This window comes from Cryptomeria japonica, chromosome 11 (genome assembly GCF_030272615.1).
Source record: "Cryptomeria japonica chromosome 11, Sugi_1.0, whole genome shotgun sequence".
Lineage (NCBI taxonomy): Eukaryota > Viridiplantae > Streptophyta > Pinopsida > Cupressales > Cupressaceae > Cryptomeria > Cryptomeria japonica.
Window position 1 is genome coordinate 523,860,343 of NC_081415.1, and position 18,932 is coordinate 523,879,274.

The 18,932-nt window shown below is 30.0% G+C and overlaps 1 protein-coding gene across 1 annotated transcript; it reads left to right on the forward strand.

The window, feature by feature from the left end:
• Positions 1–5,464: 5,464 nt before the first annotated feature.
• LOC131035161 (uncharacterized) lies at positions 5,465–8,242 on the forward strand. Its single transcript, XM_057966806.2, has 3 exons — positions 5,465–5,710; positions 5,808–5,883; positions 7,364–8,242. Exons 1-3 carry the CDS (start codon positions 5,705–5,707, stop codon positions 8,116–8,118), a joined length of 837 nt encoding a protein of 278 aa, XP_057822789.1. The 5' UTR covers positions 5,465–5,704; the 3' UTR covers positions 8,119–8,242.
• Positions 8,243–18,932: the final 10,690 nt, after the last annotated feature.

Sequence of the window (18,932 nt, forward strand, 5' to 3'; positions counted from 1 at the left end):
TGGAAGTATTAAACATAGCAAAATATTGCATCAAAATGTTCTCATGGTTAGGAGAGGGATAGAGTGACATAAGAATATCTAAGAAACCAATTTGACCAACTAAGCACACAATGAGATATTCAAGGAAACATTTTTTCTTTCTAAAATATAAAATATGTAACTAACTAACCAATTAAGTTTGATATGAGATAACAATGATGTTATATTAATTAAGCACTATGAAATATAAATGTGCAATGTTTGGTTAATTAACCAATGAAAGTACATAAACAATAGGTTTAAAAATTATTGCATCTAAATTAAAAATATATGTAAATAAATTAGACCTATAATTTAAAATCAACAGTTATGCAAAATGTAAGACATGTTGGGTTCACCAAAATGATATGTATGGAAGTGAGATCTTAGGCCTATGGATGCAAAATAAGATCTAAAATCTTAATAGCATATCATTGGAGCACAAATAGGAATAAATTTATTCTTAAAAGGAGATCTGGGCATTGGAATTATGTTGTTGTTTCTGTAATAGATTAGAGATTCTAAATTGTGTATAAATGGACTAGGTTAAATGATAAAAAATGATGACTTGAAGAAATGAAACTAAGTTACAATTTAAAAAACCAATACAATAGCTTAGATCTAGAAAGAGGAAATATAAAGAACCTATGACAATAAATTGAGCTTGAAAGTACCAGTCTGGTGTGTTGGGTGCCCTAGTCCTAGTGGTGTCCAAATTGACATAGTGGATCAAAAATGTAGTTAGGAGACCTCATATAGGTCTATCTCCCATATATCTAACTAAAAAGTGTCAGAATAGTGTGTTGGGCACCCTAGTATTGGTGGTCTTGCCTATTCAAATTTAGGGTCTAGTAATTGTTGTCTACTCTACTTATGTGTAACACTTTTTGCTATCAAATTTGAACTTGAACACATGAAAATAGGAAATAATGGCTGTATTTTATAGGGACTTTCTTAAGTTAAACCCCATGTTTGTGTTTCCGCCTCCAAAATAACCATGGGTGATGTGAAAGACAACTTATCCCTTTAAGGATAGAGGCTAAACAATTATGAGAATGCTAAAATGAAATGATTATATGTTAAGTATGAAACTATCTTATTAATTTTAAGAAAGGGTGGTGATGCAATTCTCTTTAGGAAACTCTTGTAAATGTTCATGCAGTAAAATAAAAATAAAAATATAATCAACATGAAATCATACTTTAATATAGCTCTTAAAATATATTAGAATTACTTAGCCCTTATCAATGATAGAAGATGTACTTTATATAGGGACCATAAGTTATTTTTGATAAAAATATAAAATAAATGGTCAAGTACAACAAAATTGAGACTAGATTTCAAATTGTGAAGGATGAAATTAGCAATGGTAGCAATTTTGGGAAATTTTGTCAGGGTATGTGTTGGGTGCCCAGGTCTCTTCAAGATAGGGCCTCGAAAAGGAAAACATAAGTGCCAATATTTTGATGTTAGATCTGGTCCTAATTTAAGTATTCGATAATAGTTAAATTGTAAGATTAATAATTAAATTATAGGGTAGTATAGGGCTCAAATAGGCTTAAAATGATGTAGAAGAAAGAACACTTAAGTAGGGGCCAAAATAGAAAGTGAAATTGTAAAGGGATACAATTTACTACGTTAAAATTTCACAATGATTTAGTAAATCACATAATTTGCTAGAAAATATACTTATAATATAGTTGTAGCTAATTCCCCTTGCTATTATCTCATGTAATATAACAAAAATTGGCTTACCTTTAAGGGGAAAAAAATCCTCAGTGAAATTAACCCGTTGAATTAAATTTACCCTATGATTGGTTAAGGTTACTTTCATGCACCTGATTGTGATATTCAATCCATCCTATATATTTTTTCAAAAGGTATCAACAATCTTGGTCCATCTTGTACAACTAATCATCCACCTTAGAAAATATAAACACAATAACAACCTATTGATTATATCTGTATTTAATATAATCTCATTTTTCTAGATTACTTCAATTGTTCATTGCAATGATGTTTCATGAATCAAAACTAACTTAATTATTTTTCATTATTTATAAACTTAACCAGATAATCATTGTTCTATTTTTGATATCATGCAATAATTTACCTTTCATTTACTAAGATATTTAAAGAAATTATTACATTTGTAATCATTCCAATAAGGTAACAACATTATTTTTTAAAGCTTGAATTGAGATGCATCAATTGTTGAAATTGTTAATAAGATAAATTTTAACATCCTTTGCTACTTAAATGAATTCACATCATGGAATTTTGGAGAGGTCTAGAGAGAGGGATATATATACTTCTCATAGGGTTAACTAAGGTGACCAATGATACCCTCTATTATGCAATCACTTAGTTACTCTATCTAATCATTGATTTTATGGGATGAACCTATGTAATTAAAGTCACACTAGTTGTTCACAAGGTGGGGCCTTTCACCTCCATATTCTCCAATCTCAACACCTCTTTGAGATCACATAACATTTGATCCAATAAGTGATTAGGTTGGTGATGTGTTAGATACTAGAAGTAACAAGGTCATAGTTTTAGCAAGCTCCACATCTCTTCATTGCTTTAGCTTTTGATTCCTAGTGATTTTTAGAAGCCTTAGATATTCTTAAATGGGATGCTACAATGTAAGAAAATTTCAATTTTTGGGAAATGAATCACACATTCTATCTTGTCCCTCTTCCTAGGAAAGAAAACTTTTTTGATTTAGGTGGATCTATTAGATAAAATTTGTAGCTAATGGGTTAGTTGATAAGTATAAATCTCACTTGGTAGTCAAATGACTATCCTAAGTTCTTGAGATTGAATACTTTGAGACTTTTTCACCAAATTTTAATATGCATTCCATCCAAATTTTCCTTGCTATAATTGCAACCATCATTTGGAATTTCTATAGATGGATGTGAATAATTCCTTTCTTAGTGGTGACCTTTAAGAAGAAATCTATATGGAGCAACTACAAGAGTTTGTTCAAGATTTTTAAAAGTCTCTTGATGACCTCAAATAAGCTCTTCAAGCTTGGTAAAGCAAGATGGAATCCTTTTGATAGTTGGTTTCACTCAATTCCATTAGGAGTGGAACAAGTGTCTACTTTAGGAGGGTGTTCTTATCCCCCCCCTCTCTCTCTAGAAGGGATATAACTTTTGTGAAGGCCTTTTTCTTTTGGGGGGATCTTTATGTATATGCATACCTAAAATGACGTCAGTTTTTGGGACCCATCTTTTCACCCACCTAAGCTGTGTATAAGGGGGGTGTTACATTACATTTTTATTTTCCTTATGTTAGGGGTTATTTCTTTTTTTGTAAACATATTATTCAAGTGTTATTAGGTTTATTAGGAGTTTTTAATATGAGGTTACATGAAAAAATACATTAGTTACATGTGTTAGTCTCTACGACACATGGGTAGTCGAGTGACACACCCTTTTTTGGCTTGTTGTGCCACATCTCATAACCACTATTCTATTTGTACTTGAGTAGGTTATTGCATAGTTGGGGCTTTCACCATCTTTTCAATTTATATGCCACCTCTAGTACATTATTTTCGATCTTCACCCGAGGAGGTTATGCCACATGTTTTGGCATTTACCAAGTAGATAACAATTTCTACCTTTTATGGGTAATAGGAGTTAATGCACCTCTTAGATGTATATACCCTCTTTTCATTACATATATACAACAATCTCCTCTCACCTTTACTAGTTAAATGATATCGCACTGAGAGTATCAAGAGTATTCTCAAATCTTCTTACATTGTCTCTATTGTTCTGTCAATTCAAATTTTATCTCCACTACAATATTTTGATCTTTGGTCATTTTCTTATTGAAGTCGTGTCTAATCTATGAATGATAGCAAATCCTAGCTCAGTTCTTGCTTCTTGTAGAATCTAATATGCAAGAGTATTGTTTACAACAATTTTAATTCCTTATTGATAAAGGAAATGTTTTAAATTCAAACAAAGGTTTGACACCTAGAGGACATATGAAATTAGAGATTAATTAAGTTGCTCAATGTTTCTAAAAAGATTATTGCCAAGATTCTTGCTTTCAGGTTGTATCATATTCCCCCTATAGTCACTTGAGCAAAGAAACCTAGTTTCATTTAATCTCTAGGCATATTCTCAACAACATTTTGTGTAAGAAGGAATGAATTGGGTTAGACATTCTCAACAACAAGGCATCTTCACCAAATCTAATTTTGAAAAAACCTATGACTACATATAGTGGCCCATTATCCTTTCTATTCTATAGGCTTTAGTTTGATCCCAAATTCTTATGTCATGCAAATGCTTTTAGTTGATTCTTTTGAAACCATTTTTATCAATAGTCATCAACCCCCATCCTTAGGGATTTTTCATTTTTCACTTTTCACAACAAAGATTTCCTATAGAGTGACAAATCCAAAAGAAGAAAATTGACAACTATTAATAAGATAAGTTTAGTCATAGAACTTAGCACCATGATGAGAAATAAACTAATGATGGAAGTGTGACCCTATTCTAGATAACTAAGAATTTCCTAATAACTATGGAACACTAGATGATTGTGAACTACATCCTTTTCCTACTATTGATTTCATAACTCATATTGCTAAGTGACTTCATTATTTGCATTTTTGTTTGTTATATTTAAATATATTATTTACAACTTAATTTTACATAACAAATGAACTATAACTTTTTTCACTCACCTTGTTTCAAAATAAATAAATATATATATATATATATATATATATATATATATATATATATATATATATATATATATATATATATATATATATATACATACATGTATGTATACATACTACATACATATATACATACATGTATGTACATATATGTATGTATATGTATATATGTATACATGTATATACATATATATGCATCTAGATGTATATGTATATGTATATATGTATATATACATATATATGCATCTATATGTATATGTATATATGTATATATGTATGTATATACATATATATGTATATACATACATATATATACATATTATACATATGTATATGTATATGTATATGTACATGTACATGTACATGTACATATATACTAATGTACATATATACTAATAATAAGAAACACCCAACAAATCAAAAGTAACTCCCCACGGATTGTAGTTAGGTGCAACTAAAAGAGCACAAAAACACTTTTGCGATCTCACATGCAGTGTATTCAGAATCGGCGGGACCAGTGCATCGTTGTTTGTATACTCTATTCATTAAGCGGGGTCCTGTGTAACCACTCCCACTCCATTGTCAACAGTCACAAAAACAAAAGACTGAGTTATGATAATGATGTGTAGTACAAAACACTAAAGTTTTGCTTGGCGATCAAGAGAAATAAAAGCAGTCCTCGAGTGTACATAGCTTTTTCTTTAATGGCGCACTGAGTGTAATCATATTTGGCTTTTGAAATCCAAAGAAACTGTTTATCGATTCACATGTTTTCATGATGGATTTGTGAACGGCAGTTCTGTAGCTGCCTTTAAAGTTGAATCTGTGACAGGAGAATATATTGTTTACAACTATTTTCATTGTTTGTCACTACAACCCTAATTTTAAACTTATAAATATTGTTCTTGCTTGGCAATCTAAATTGTTTTTTATTTTCCTTTCAGTAGCTTTTTGTGAGATAGCTCAAAGGCACAGATGAAGGTGGGTATGCAAGCATTGCAGATTTTTTATTATATGGGATGAATTCCATGCAGAGATTACTTGATGACAATGATTTTTTATTTCTTTTGGTTTGCAGAAAATTGTGTTGAATGCAGAAATTAACTGCGAGAAATGCAGGAGAGAGGCATATGAAGCAATTTCTAACGTTGAAGGTACAAAAGTATTTACATATTAAAACATTTCTGTATTGTTAGTTTTCTCATTAAGAAACGATGGGATTGGGAGACAGATTATTAGATTTCCGAAGTTTTTAGTTAGATTCACTTTACAGATTAAGTTGTAGATCATATTAGATTGCTTGAGGGTTTTATTTTACTTTCAATAGTTCTTTTCATTTATACTTGAGGAGAGACTAGTTAATGAGGTAATATCTACACAAAAAGCTGACCGATCTATGTTTTTGGGTGAGGTTTTACAGATTGAATATTAGTTTTATCTTCTTCTTTGGTATTTAATTTCAATTTATTTTTTATTTTTTTATATTATATTGAGAAATTAGTTTTTCCAAAGGGTCCAAATTTTTCTATAAATATGATTTAGATAAGTATGAGATTGAACAAAGAGCAGTGCGAAAGATAGGGTAGTTGAGGTACAATTGCAACATTGCAACAACAAACAAGCATCATGATTGATAGAAACATTTCATAAATCCAATCTAAAATCTTCTCATCTTTATGTCAAATCAAATTTAGGTAGAAGTGTCTTGTCTAATTTTAGAAAAGGAATTATATTAATAGTTTTTTTATAGATCAATTTCTACAACTTTTTATTATATGGGTAAAACAAAGTTTTGAAGGGGTTATAGAACACTTTATAACACATTAATCAATACAAAAGTCAGTCAACAACAAAAATACAATCAAGCTACCTCACAACAACAATCCCACTAAAAGAGTCAAATCACAAATAAACAACATTTAGAATTTGAATAGTGACTGACGTCTTTCTAGCCATCCTCGCACCCTTAACCCAAAAATGGAACTTTAAAACAGATTTAGGAAAACCTCTCTTCCTTCATTGAACAATCATCCAAGATACATCATTTGTAAAATCGACTAATTTCTATGGTTGATGATGTTAAAATAAAATATTTTTTAAAAATTTATGTTTAATTTTTAATTGACATTTCAGATCACACTCAATGATCTATCATTAGAAAAATGAAAGAATAGATCATAAAGTGTGATCCAAACTATTTTTGAAAAATTTACACATAATCTTTATCATAAACACTCTAATTTAACATTTTCTTATTTCCAAGTAAAAAAGACTTCGTCAACACCTCATAAGAATAATTGACATACATTTCTTATTGTTTAGAAGTGATTAAAAGATATTTTTCTTCAAATTGACTCCTATTATTCATAAGAACTATATCTTAAAAGTCCCCAAATTCTATCATGTCCACACAAAAACCATAAAATTTCATCCTATTTCAAAAAGGTCTTCATAGTCATTGTACAAAAAATTGAGCAATTGAATTGTAAATGAATTATTAAATAATACATCTATCTTTATTCTTACAAGGTTAAATAAGTAAGAATGAAATAGAAATTATTACAATGATCATAAATAATATCTATTTTGTACATTTTTTCTCCTATCTAATAAATCTTTTGATATTTTTGTAAGGTGTTGAGTCAGTGACCATTGACATTAAGGAGAGAAAGGTTACAGTTATTGGAGATGCAGATCCTGCATGCTTGACAATGGAACTCAGAAGGGTTGGATGGGTAAAGCTAGTGAGTGTGAGTCCTCATGTCCAAGAGAATAAAAAGGTTGTGATAATGGAGGATAAAAAAGATTCAAAAGAGAGTAAAAATGGTTCTAAAAAGGAGGATAAAATTCCTTCTCCAAAGGAGGATAAAAAGGATTCAAAAGATAGTAAAAATGGTCCTAAAAAGGAGGATAAAAAGCCTTCTCCAAAGGAAGAAAAAAAGGATTCAAAAGATAGTAAAAATGGTTCTAAAAAGGAGGATAAAAAGCCTTCTCCAAAGGAAGAAAAAAAGGATTCAAAAGAAGCTAAAAATGGTTCTAAAAAGGAAGATAAAAAGTCTTCTTCAAAGGAGGATAGCAAGAATTCAAAGGAGGGTAAAAATGGTTCTCAAAAGGAGGATAAAAAGGATTCAAAAGGCGGTAAAAATGGTTCTAAAAAGGAGGATAAAATGGATTTCACAAACATGGGTCAAACACATCATATGGAATGCACAAACATGGGTCAAGAACAAGATATAAACATATATATGCAAGGAATACCAGAAGAACAAAGAAATTATACTCAGACATTGGTGATTGGGGGAAGCTGCAACCTTGGGGGAAGTTGCAACCATTGTGAAGACATATATATCTTAAGTGATGAGAATCCAAATGCATGTTCTATTTGCTAGGTAGGGTATTTGCATTACTTTCTTATTCAAGGGAAGACAATTATCAAAGTAAGTTCTATAAACATCATGAACTAGTTTGGAAATATTTTTGATATATATATTTTTAATTTGTCTTTGTAGTTAATGACAACAAGTTATTATTATTATGTTCAAAGAATTTTTATCTAGGAAAAATTCTTGTAACTTATCATGTAAGCTAATTAATTCTTATTTTATATATTTTGATGAATGGTTAAATTACTTAGTATATTTGTGTTGAATAAATGCATAAATTACATTACTTCAAGGAAAAGAAAAGTTCAATTAGTCAAAAAAAAATTCTTCATGATAATTTACCTTATTGTAAAAAGCATATAATTTTTGTTCTCTTTATTACTTCATATTTTTTAAGTGATTAGAGGTTAAATAATCAAGATTATTATTGCAGTTTATTATATAAGGGAGAAATTAAATTTCTTTTTGACATTACAATTACCTTAATCATCCTAGGTAGTACCTCTGTGCTAAAAAACCCATCTAATGTTTAGTGGCTCACACTTTGTATTTTCACTTAATACTATAGAATAATATAATTCTTGATACTCTACGCATTTCAATCAAGTTCAATAATACTATAAAATATTGTAATTCTTAATAATTTTGTCAGGTAGAGCACCTGTAATGAGGATTATACTATATCATATTTTTTTAGTTCCCTTAAATAGGGAGGATAAGATTTTAGTCTACTAAATAGCACAAAGTTAGCAAGCATTAAAAAAACTTCATTTAAGATAAATTTTTTTAAAAAAAAATTAAATTGAAGTAAAAGATTAGTTAATTAAAACAATAATCTTAGATTTATGAGTTAGGATTGATTTTAAACTAAATGTTTTCACTTAAATAAATAAATGCATGATATTTAATTTAAATTACTTGTTGAAGATTTTATATGACTAGTGTTGTCAATTGGTTTATAAAATAATCTTGATTCTTTAGAAATAATCAAATGAATGCCTCAGAGATAAAACATTTGAACTTTGATAATTTACTTTAGTTTTATTCTTGCGAACATAATTTTTGTGTATATTAATATGAACCTTCTATCTTAATCCAAATTATGTTGAATTTGATGTTAGAAATTTATTTTCCTTCATGTCAGGAACTTGCATATAAAAAGGGATTATGTTAAAATATATTGTTCAAGAGATTTCTAGGAATGAAATGTTCTTTTCTCAAACCCTTACTATCAATTCAATAGTTTAATTCCAACTATCAATGACAACAAGAAAAAATTTGATGTCTAGAATTTTGATGTAAGATAATAATGTAATTTAGATTCTTTGCAACTATGATGCTTTAGTTAATGTTCCCTATATTTAGAATGTCTATTGTACATGCTTTTAGATGAATTATGGGTTTCCCTTAAATACAATACTTTGACATACAAGTTATCAAGTTTCACATTTATTTATAATGTTTACAATTGAATAGAACAATAGAAACCACATTTGCATTGTTTGTGTTTATTTTGACTAATAGTGTTAGAACCAATATATTACTAGTAGAATAATGGCACTAGTTAGGTCATGAGAGATTGATTGTCACATAGCCTACAAGTTATTAAAACAAAATTATGTAACACAAAAAATGAAAATATAGAAAAATGAAAAAAATCATTGTTGCATTAACTCATCATAGATTTATATATTTATAGTGCAAGGAGAATTATCCATCACCTTGAAAAGTGTCCAATGCGAATCCTTGCAAGAGAAACAAAAACAAATACATCTAAGAAATATTATCTCCTAAAAAATAAAAAATCCTTGAGATGATACACCATGGAATGTTCCATACAAACATTCCCCTTTAAACATATCATAGGTGGATATAAATAAACTAGGTATGGGAAACTAGGCCTAATAAGGTACCCAAGAACAATGCAATCTCTTATAAAGTCAAGAAAGGGAGAAAACCTAGTGTGAAGAAAACCCCCCCAAAAGAAGAGGAAAGATAAAGAAGAGGATTAGAAGACCCCCCTTAAAGAGGGTGATTTAGCTAAAGTAGACCACACCACAAGTAGAGCTCATAGATGAATTAAATTTTTATTTGCAAAATATTTTGTGATAATTTCAACAACTTGTGAAGATTGGTAAAAGACTAAGTTAGTGATTTTTTGTGAATGAACTCCCAAATATGTTACATGTGAATCTCTATATGTTTTCAATCCATATGGTGCTCTAACTGCCACAATAGATGAATATGGGCTGTCTGAATAAGATATCAAACTCAATGAGAATCTCTTTAAGTCAAATAACCTTAGTAGTTGCACTAGGGATCCCTTAATCTCTACTTATTATATGACAAAGGAATAAATTTTTTCTTATTTTGAGACAAATTAATAAGAATGAAACATAAAGAGAAACTATAATTTGAACTAGAATTAAACCTTTCAATATCACTAGTCTAATCTTAATCTACATAGCCAACCAAATTAACTTTTGTAACAACTTTGTAATGAATCTCAAAATAATATCTTTAAGGATTTTGAAGGATCCTCTTAGTTGTTTTCTAGTGTTGCTCATGAGGGTTTTCATAAATCTTAAGACCATGTCAACTATATATGGTGTGTTAGGGTTGGTGTGAGTTAAATACCTGAGACTTAGAACACATGTTGACAATACAATGTAATATTGATCAATGGTGTAGTATATTCAACCATCATTGAGGGTGTAGCATTGACCTTGGTGGTTCCATTTTGACAATAGTAAGCTATATTGAAGTCATTTTAGTAATGGGTGCAAAGGTCTATGTGTACTCAATGCCAATGACTTGTGAAAATTATTTGGTGACCAAATAGGCCTTGTACTCATCAATTGACCCATCTATGATAAAATTCATCTAATATATCCACCTGCATTATATCACCTTTATTCTCTTAGGAAGAGATGTAAATTACAATGTATGATCTTTTTTTATTAAGAATCATATTTCTCATGAATGATATTATCCCACTCAGGTATGCTTGATGCCTCTTGAAGTGTTCATGGATTAGAGGAAGATAAAAATAAATCACATGGCTCATTCTAATGATTTGACCATGTATATATAACATTTGTCGGATTCATTAACAAAGTACCTACATTATCAAGTATCTTTATATCCTAGAGAGGGTAAGATTTTGGTGGGTTAAATGATAAAATATCAATTACTACAGTAATCCTAAAGAGGGTGAATTCCCATCACTATCTTCACTATTAAAACTAGAAGAAAAGGAAAAAGACCCTAGACAAAGAATATATTATGAATAATCATTAAATCATAAATATCAAATGAGTCCACAATAGAAGGGGAAATATTAAGTGTGAGTTAGTAGGAGTATCTTAAAATATTATAATTCTCTCAGTGAATGTTTGGACATATTGTCATTGATGTCAAAGGCGAGATTATTAATTGCCATTGATGGAAAAAGAATGAAACAATTTTCACCACATTACAGTCAAATAAGGATATTGCATAAAGGAAAAAGGACATAAAAAATTTCATTTGAAAGATCATATCATTTTAAGTTGACTGAAGATAAAGTTCACAAATCTATAAATTATATGAAGACAAATTCTATGAAAGATAAAATATTGGTCGATTTTCATTAATAAATTTGTCCTTTATAAGGAGGATAAAATAATCTAAATTAGTACTTATGAATATGATGGTTGACCACCCTTAAGTTGGAATTTTTGTCATTAATGTCAACTTACATCTTGTGTGGTGTCATCGATTATGTCTGGTATGATGATTTTTAGTTTATGGGAGATTGTTTTTAGATAGATGTTGGTTGTAGATGCTCTATGTTGTGGATATCCACATTCTTTGTGTTTGATGTCTACACTCAGTATGATGCATTGAATCTGATGATGGTGTCAAGAATATACTTGTTGGCATAGATAGTATAATGATGATCATATCATATTAAGACGAGGGATATTAAGATGGCGATTAGATGTTTTGAGATGAGGAATATTAAGATGGGGATTAGATGCATTGAGATAAGGAATATTAAGATTAGGATTAGAAGCATGATGATGATATTATATTTAGATGTATTAAGATGAGGATTACAAGCATGGAAATAAAGTGGATAGGAATTGGAAGTTATTGTATAGGCTACAAGATGATGGTTTATGATGTTTTTTGGATATTCTGGTCTTTGGAAGATTGATGGAATAAGTAATTGCAAGAATGCATGTTGAAGATAGTCTAGATGAATGCTCCACATTTTATGATACACGTGGTCTTATGGATTTGAAAAAAATATGTATTCTTTGTGGATGTTGCACTCCTATCTTTTCATATCCTTGGTGTTGTAGCTAATGTGGTTGGTAATTGTAGTTTGTTGATAGTTTGGTTGTCTATTAGGATTGCTCCAAAAAAATCTTTGTATTTCTTTGTATTGATGTTTTCAGTATGGTATTTTTGAGGATAGACTAGTATTATTTGTATTGTGTCTTAGATCAAGTTTGAAGTACTAAAGTACTCTCCAAGTGTACCTAATGATGTTTTGTGTCTTCTAGCCTTCCGTAATGAAGTGTTTTGTATCATGCAAACATGTTTTTGACGTGAAAATGAGAAATAAGTATTTAGGAATATTATTGGGTGTCCAAGGAACATCAGGTTGTGTGCTCCACATGATACTAGATGATTTTTTTTTATGCCACATTTTGTTTGATGTTAGTTGTTTAAGGTAAGTGATCTAGTTTGGCCAATAGAATTTGTTCTCTTGTGATGTATCCTTGGGTGTCTTTCCCAACATTAGAGATAGTGTTAGGAGGTATTTGGGTCCAACTTTGGTTTGTGAGTATCCATATTAAACTAATTTATTTGGAAGATATGTTTTTGGGCCGATTGGTTATGTGCTACATGATTTATCTACACATTACCTTATTTTTGACTTTGGAGGATGTCTGGTAGTCTGTGTGATGTTTGGGACTACTTAGAAAGTTGTAAAATTATGATTTAGGTCTTCTCTATATCTTGGATTGGACTTTTTTCACCAAAATTATGTTTGGTGGTTGACTTGATAGGAGTTATACTTGTCCCCTATTTTGGCCAAGCTAATTGACATTTTGTGATAAAGATGATGATGATGATGATATATATATATATATATACGATTAAATAGGAGTGAATGTGTCAATCAAAGTTCTTACAAGATCATATTAATTACAAAGTATGTGATGTGAAATTGAGACAGAGAAGGTGTGTGGTAAATTCTTTGAAGTTGTTCTCTTGAGACATAAATTCAAGGGTAGCTTTATGTTTGGAGATTATTGGAATCAGTTTGCTGAATGCTTATTTATCTTGATTCATATATTTATTTACCCTTCTCAGAGATAGTCAGTTTCCCTAGAAATTTCTTTATATCTCACCTTGAGGAAATGAGTATCATATTGCAAATCCTGTGTATCTTGCTCTAGGGTAGTGCACCTCGGCCTGCAAGTCCTTCTAGGAGTAGTGATCTTCCTTGGCAATGTGCCTAAAATAAATATTATTAAATTTATTATGAGTTAACTCTCACCATATTTTTTCCTTTTTGCATTTTCAATGTAAATATGGTATTCTATTGTGCATGGTGACCATTGTTTTATCTCACATTATTGCTGACAAGATTAAGGATAAGTTGACATTGATTTGTGGTATAAAGTTTAAGTGGTTGACCAAGATTGATTCACCCCCGCTCTCAATCTTGGAGTGTGTTTAACAATTGGTATCAGAGCTGAGTTCCTCTAGAAGAAACTAAACTACTCGAAGAAGGTTTGGAATGGAACAAGATGGATCTTGCAAGATACCCAGGTTTGATAGTACAAACTACAATTTTTGGAAACTAAGAATGAAATCATATTTGATCTCTATGGGGTTTGGAATCTAGAACTCTATAGTAGATGGTTATAATGCTCCTTCCACTCCTCTTATGACTTTGGATGAGATTAGGTTACATTAGAACAATGGAAAAGATATAAGTGCAAGCATAAGTGGTTTGGTAGATTAAGAAACTATGAAGGTGATGAACATAAAGTCTAATAAATATTTTTGGGAGATTCTTAGAAGTATCTATGATTGAGATGACCAAGTATGACAAATGAAGATGCAAAATTTCAAATACAAATTTGAGAATCTAAGAATGTCAAAAGAGGAAAGTATTGACAACTATATACACTAGGCAACATAATTTGTAAATGGAATTAAAGGTATTGGTGGAAAGTTAGATGAAGATGAAGTAGTGAAAAAGTTACTTATATCTCTTCCCAAATCTTATACTTTACAAGTATCTACTATTGAGGAAATCAAGAATTTGGACAAATAAACTATGAATCAACTATATGGTTCTCTCATTACCTTTAATATTAGAGAATTTGAATTAGATAAACCTAAGAAGGAAGTTGCATTAAAAGATAGTAAGAAAGTCGAAGATGATTCTAATTAGGATGTTGAACTTGATGTTGAAGAAGCAAAATTTATGAGAAAATTGAAGGCATCAATAAATACAAAGGTAAATTACCCTTCAAATGTTTCAGTTCTGGAATAATTGGTCATTAAGAATCTAATTGTACTTTCAAATAAGATAATAATAGAAGAGGAGACAATAAAAATAGTGAGGAGAAGACATATGAGATAAGGCTAAAATAAGTGTTTATTCCAAAGAATGTAGTCACTCAACTGAAGATGGGGATTATGACGATGAAACACTTTTTATGGATATGAAAGTTGATAATGTTGAAAAATTTAAGGAGTTTAATTTCCTACCTACTGATGAAAACAATGAAAAATCATTGATTGTGTGGACCGTGCTTCATACAAAAGAAGAACCAAACGCTTGGTGATTGACAGTGGGTGTTCTAATCACATGATTGGTGATATAAGAAAGTTTATCAATATTAAAAAGTGGAATGGTGGATTAGTTAAGTTTGGTGGTGAAGAGTTTCCTCAAATTTATGGAAAATGAACCATTACCATTGATAGAAAGAAGAAGACAAAGGATGTTATCTATGTAGGAATTGAAACATAATCTTTTTAGTGTTAGTAAGATGCATAGAAAAGGGTACAAACTTATATTTCATGAAAGGGGCTATGCAAATATAAAAAGGTAGATTAGGAAGATTGATTGCAAAAGGAATAAGGATTGATGGAAATGTTTATCATCTAAAGGAAGCTAAAGGAAGTAGTTGTCTAATGTATTAGGGCAGTGAGTGTTGGATTTACACAAGAGGATGGGAGACATCAACTTTGACAACATGGTGAAGATCATCCCTACACATGTAGTAAGAGATATGCCAAAGATTATCAGGACTACAAACACATTGTGGAAGGAAAGTTAGATGAGAAAGTAGGCATAGACAAGATTCAAGAAGAAGCAGTATTACACTTCAAAACCTTCATAGTTGATACCAACCTATTAGGACATAGTTGATACCAACCTATTAGGACAACATGACTAAATGTTGAAAGGTAATTTATGTTTCTTGTTGATGATTATTATAGAATGATATGTGTTACCATTTTAAATTAAAAATTGGAAGCCATAGATAAGATTTCAGATTTCAAGTCTATGGTTAAGAATGAAATAGATGCTAATATCAAAAGCTTAAAGTTTGATAGAAGAGGTGAATTTACATCAAACACGCTTGATTTTTTTTGTGAGATCATGATATTAGGAGACATCTGTATGATCCTACAACCCCTTAGTAGAATGCAGTTGTTGAAAAAAAAATATAATAGTTGAAGAGATGTCTAGGAAAAAGTTGAAGGATCCTAATTTGTTTGATGTGTATTGGAAAAAAGTTGTGCATAGTTCTGTCTATATTTTTAATAGAGTTTAGGCAAGGGTCAAAAAATACAAGACCCCTAATGAGATATGGTATGGAAGACCTACTAGTGTCAAGTATTTCAAAATATTCAAAAGTAAATGTTAATCAAAATAGATGAAGAAGATCTTAGAAATTTTGAATGAAAAATTGATGAAGGAATATTCCTTGGATACTCAATGAGAAGAAAGGCTTACAAATACTACAAAAAGAGACTTAATAAGATGGTTGAAAGACCAAATGTTAGACTAGATGAAGATTGGAATTAGACTACCCAAGAACTTTAGGATTATGGATCAAAAGATTCTCCCTGCATTGTTGAATAAGAAGATGAAGAGAAGGAAGAAAAGGAAACAAAGGAGAAGGATTCAAAGAAGGTCCCTAAGAATCCAACAAAGTATGTTCAAAAGAACCATTTAGAAGATCAGATCATTGGTGTTAAGAATCAATGTGCACATACTAGAAGAAGACTTACCAAGGAAAATGAGTATGTCAATTTGTATCTTTTATTAAAGGTAGAACCCAATTTTTTTTTTGATGCTAGTAAGGACGAAGGATGGCTGAAGGTAATGGAAGAAGCGCTTGATTAGATTGAAAAGAATTAGAGATGGGAACAAGTCCATAGACTAGCAGACAAGAATGTTATAAGAACATAGTGGTTATTTCAAAATAATTTAAATGAAGAAGGATAAATGATAAGGAACAAAGATAGGTTGGCTTGCAAAGGATATTCTGAAGTGGAAAGTATTCATTTGAGGAGACTTTTCTCTAGTGGCTAGGATGGAGGCAATTAGAATGTATCTTGCATTTGTATCTTATAAAAAATTTAAGTTGTATCAAATGGATGTCAACTCATCATTATTAAATGGAGATTTAGAGGAAGAAGTCTATATAAAGCGGTCTAATGGGTTTCAGTTGGAAGATGATCCAAACATGGTGCAAAAAATTAAAAAGCCAATTGTATGGTCTCAAGGAATTCTCTAGGGCTTGGTATGGAAGGTTGGATGGGTACTTCAACAAAATTTCAAGAAAGGTATAATAGATAGCAATATTTACTTTAAGGTTGAGGAAGACAAGTTTTTGAAACTAGTTGTGTATTTTGATGAGATTATCCTTGGCGAAGATGAGGTGTATGTAATAAATTTGCAAGAAGAAATGCAAAAAGAATTTGACATGTCAATGATTGGTTAGTTATCTTTCTTTCTTGGACTTCCAGTTTCTTAAATAGATGATGATATCTTCATTTCCTAGGCTAAGTATGTTAAAGAAATGTTAAGGGAATTTGGTTTGAATAATTCCAAACTACTGAGTACCCCCATGGTTATCAATTTTCATTTGAGTAAGATTGATGAGTCTTCAAGAGTTTATCAAACTCTCTATAGGTCTATGATTAGAGGAATGCTATACTTGATTGCTTCTAGACTTGATAATATGTATGTAGTGTGTTTGGTTGCCAAATATCAAGCTAATCTTAAATAATCTCATGACAAAGTTGTTAAAAGAATATTAAGATTTTTGAAAGGGACTTTGGATTATGGTTTGTGGTATAAGAAGGATATTGATTTATCTTTAAAGGCTTATATTAATGTTGATTAGGTTGGTTGTGTGCATGATAGAAGAAGTGTTGAAAATGTGATGTTGATGGTTGTCATTTATGTCAGCATATTGTTTTAGGATTGGCTCCTTATGTTGTTGATCTAAAAGATGTGCTATAGTTGATATAATTCAATGATGTTTGGTGATTAAGAAGATATGCTACAGTTGATATGAATAGTGATCGTGATGATAGTGATCCATATTTCTCTATTTATCAGATATGGTATTGATCGATTGTATTCATGAGTATCTTAATTCCATTCCTATTTTTGTTGAGTTGGGTAGTGCTATTTTGGGTTTGAATCGATATGAAATTGGAGAATATGTAATGACATTTGTGCTGTGTATGAGTCATGATTTGAGTCTCGTATTTGTGATGGATGAGTAAAAGTACAAAGATGTGTCACACTTTTATAAAGAAAATGGTCAATGCTAATTCAACTTTTTAAATTGAATCAATAGAAAGTGAAATATATGTTTGAATTTTGAAATGATGTAAACTAATAAAATTTATATTGTTTTGTGTATTTTATGTTTGTAATTTTTTAAAAAATTTAAAAAATTATTTGAATATAGTTTTGTATAAAGTAAACACTATAATTTAGTTGCTATTAAAATGCTTAAATTGAAGTTACACAAGCCACCACACTTTATTTAATAAATTTTACCTTTTTTTTTGCAATTTTTTTGTGTATATTTATAGCTTGAAACTTTATTGCATGGATATATTTTTTACTATTTTTTATTAATATGTATTTTTCAATAAATTTGAAAAGTTGCATGCACTAAAATATAACTCTTTCCATTTGCTGCCACCTTTTTTATTAATTATTTATCCAAATTAGAAAGGAATTATATCATCTTGGCATAGATTCTTTTCTCTACTGCATCATATTTTTTTTCAAAAATTTTAAATAAATTTTAATATTTTCTCTTATCAAGATAATCAATCTTATATTTAAGTGCTGATGACCTACCTTTAATAAAAATAAAATATAAAATATAAAAAATAATTAAAATATTAAAAGAGATATATTTTGGAATATTCACTTGTAGATCTATAAAAGGGTATTTTTAAATTTAATTTTTTTTTTTTTTATAAGAGTAGGCTTTTGTAACATCCCCATTGTTCTTGTTGTTATATGGAGCCTAATCAGACTTGAAGGTTAAATTTTCCCTTTTTATCAGCGCAGTTTCCCCCCCAATTATTCAACGGGGGTTTGGGGGTAGTAACCGACATGAGTCTTGATAAAATGGCTAAGGGTTAGAGTTTTTTGTGGAGTTTTTGTAGCATTTTGTAGCGGTATTGAGTTGCAAGGGATTGTTGATTGTAATTGGTTCGATTTGCTAGATAATAATATTGGACTCTATGTTTGGTGGATG

Bases quoted from the DNA above. Each gene is read 5' to 3' on its own strand.
- LOC131035161 (XM_057966806.2), top strand. The intron at 5,884-7,363 runs GTACAAAAGTAT...TATTTTTGTAAG, and splicing joins AGCAATTTCTAACGTTGAAG to GTGTTGAGTCAGTGACCATT.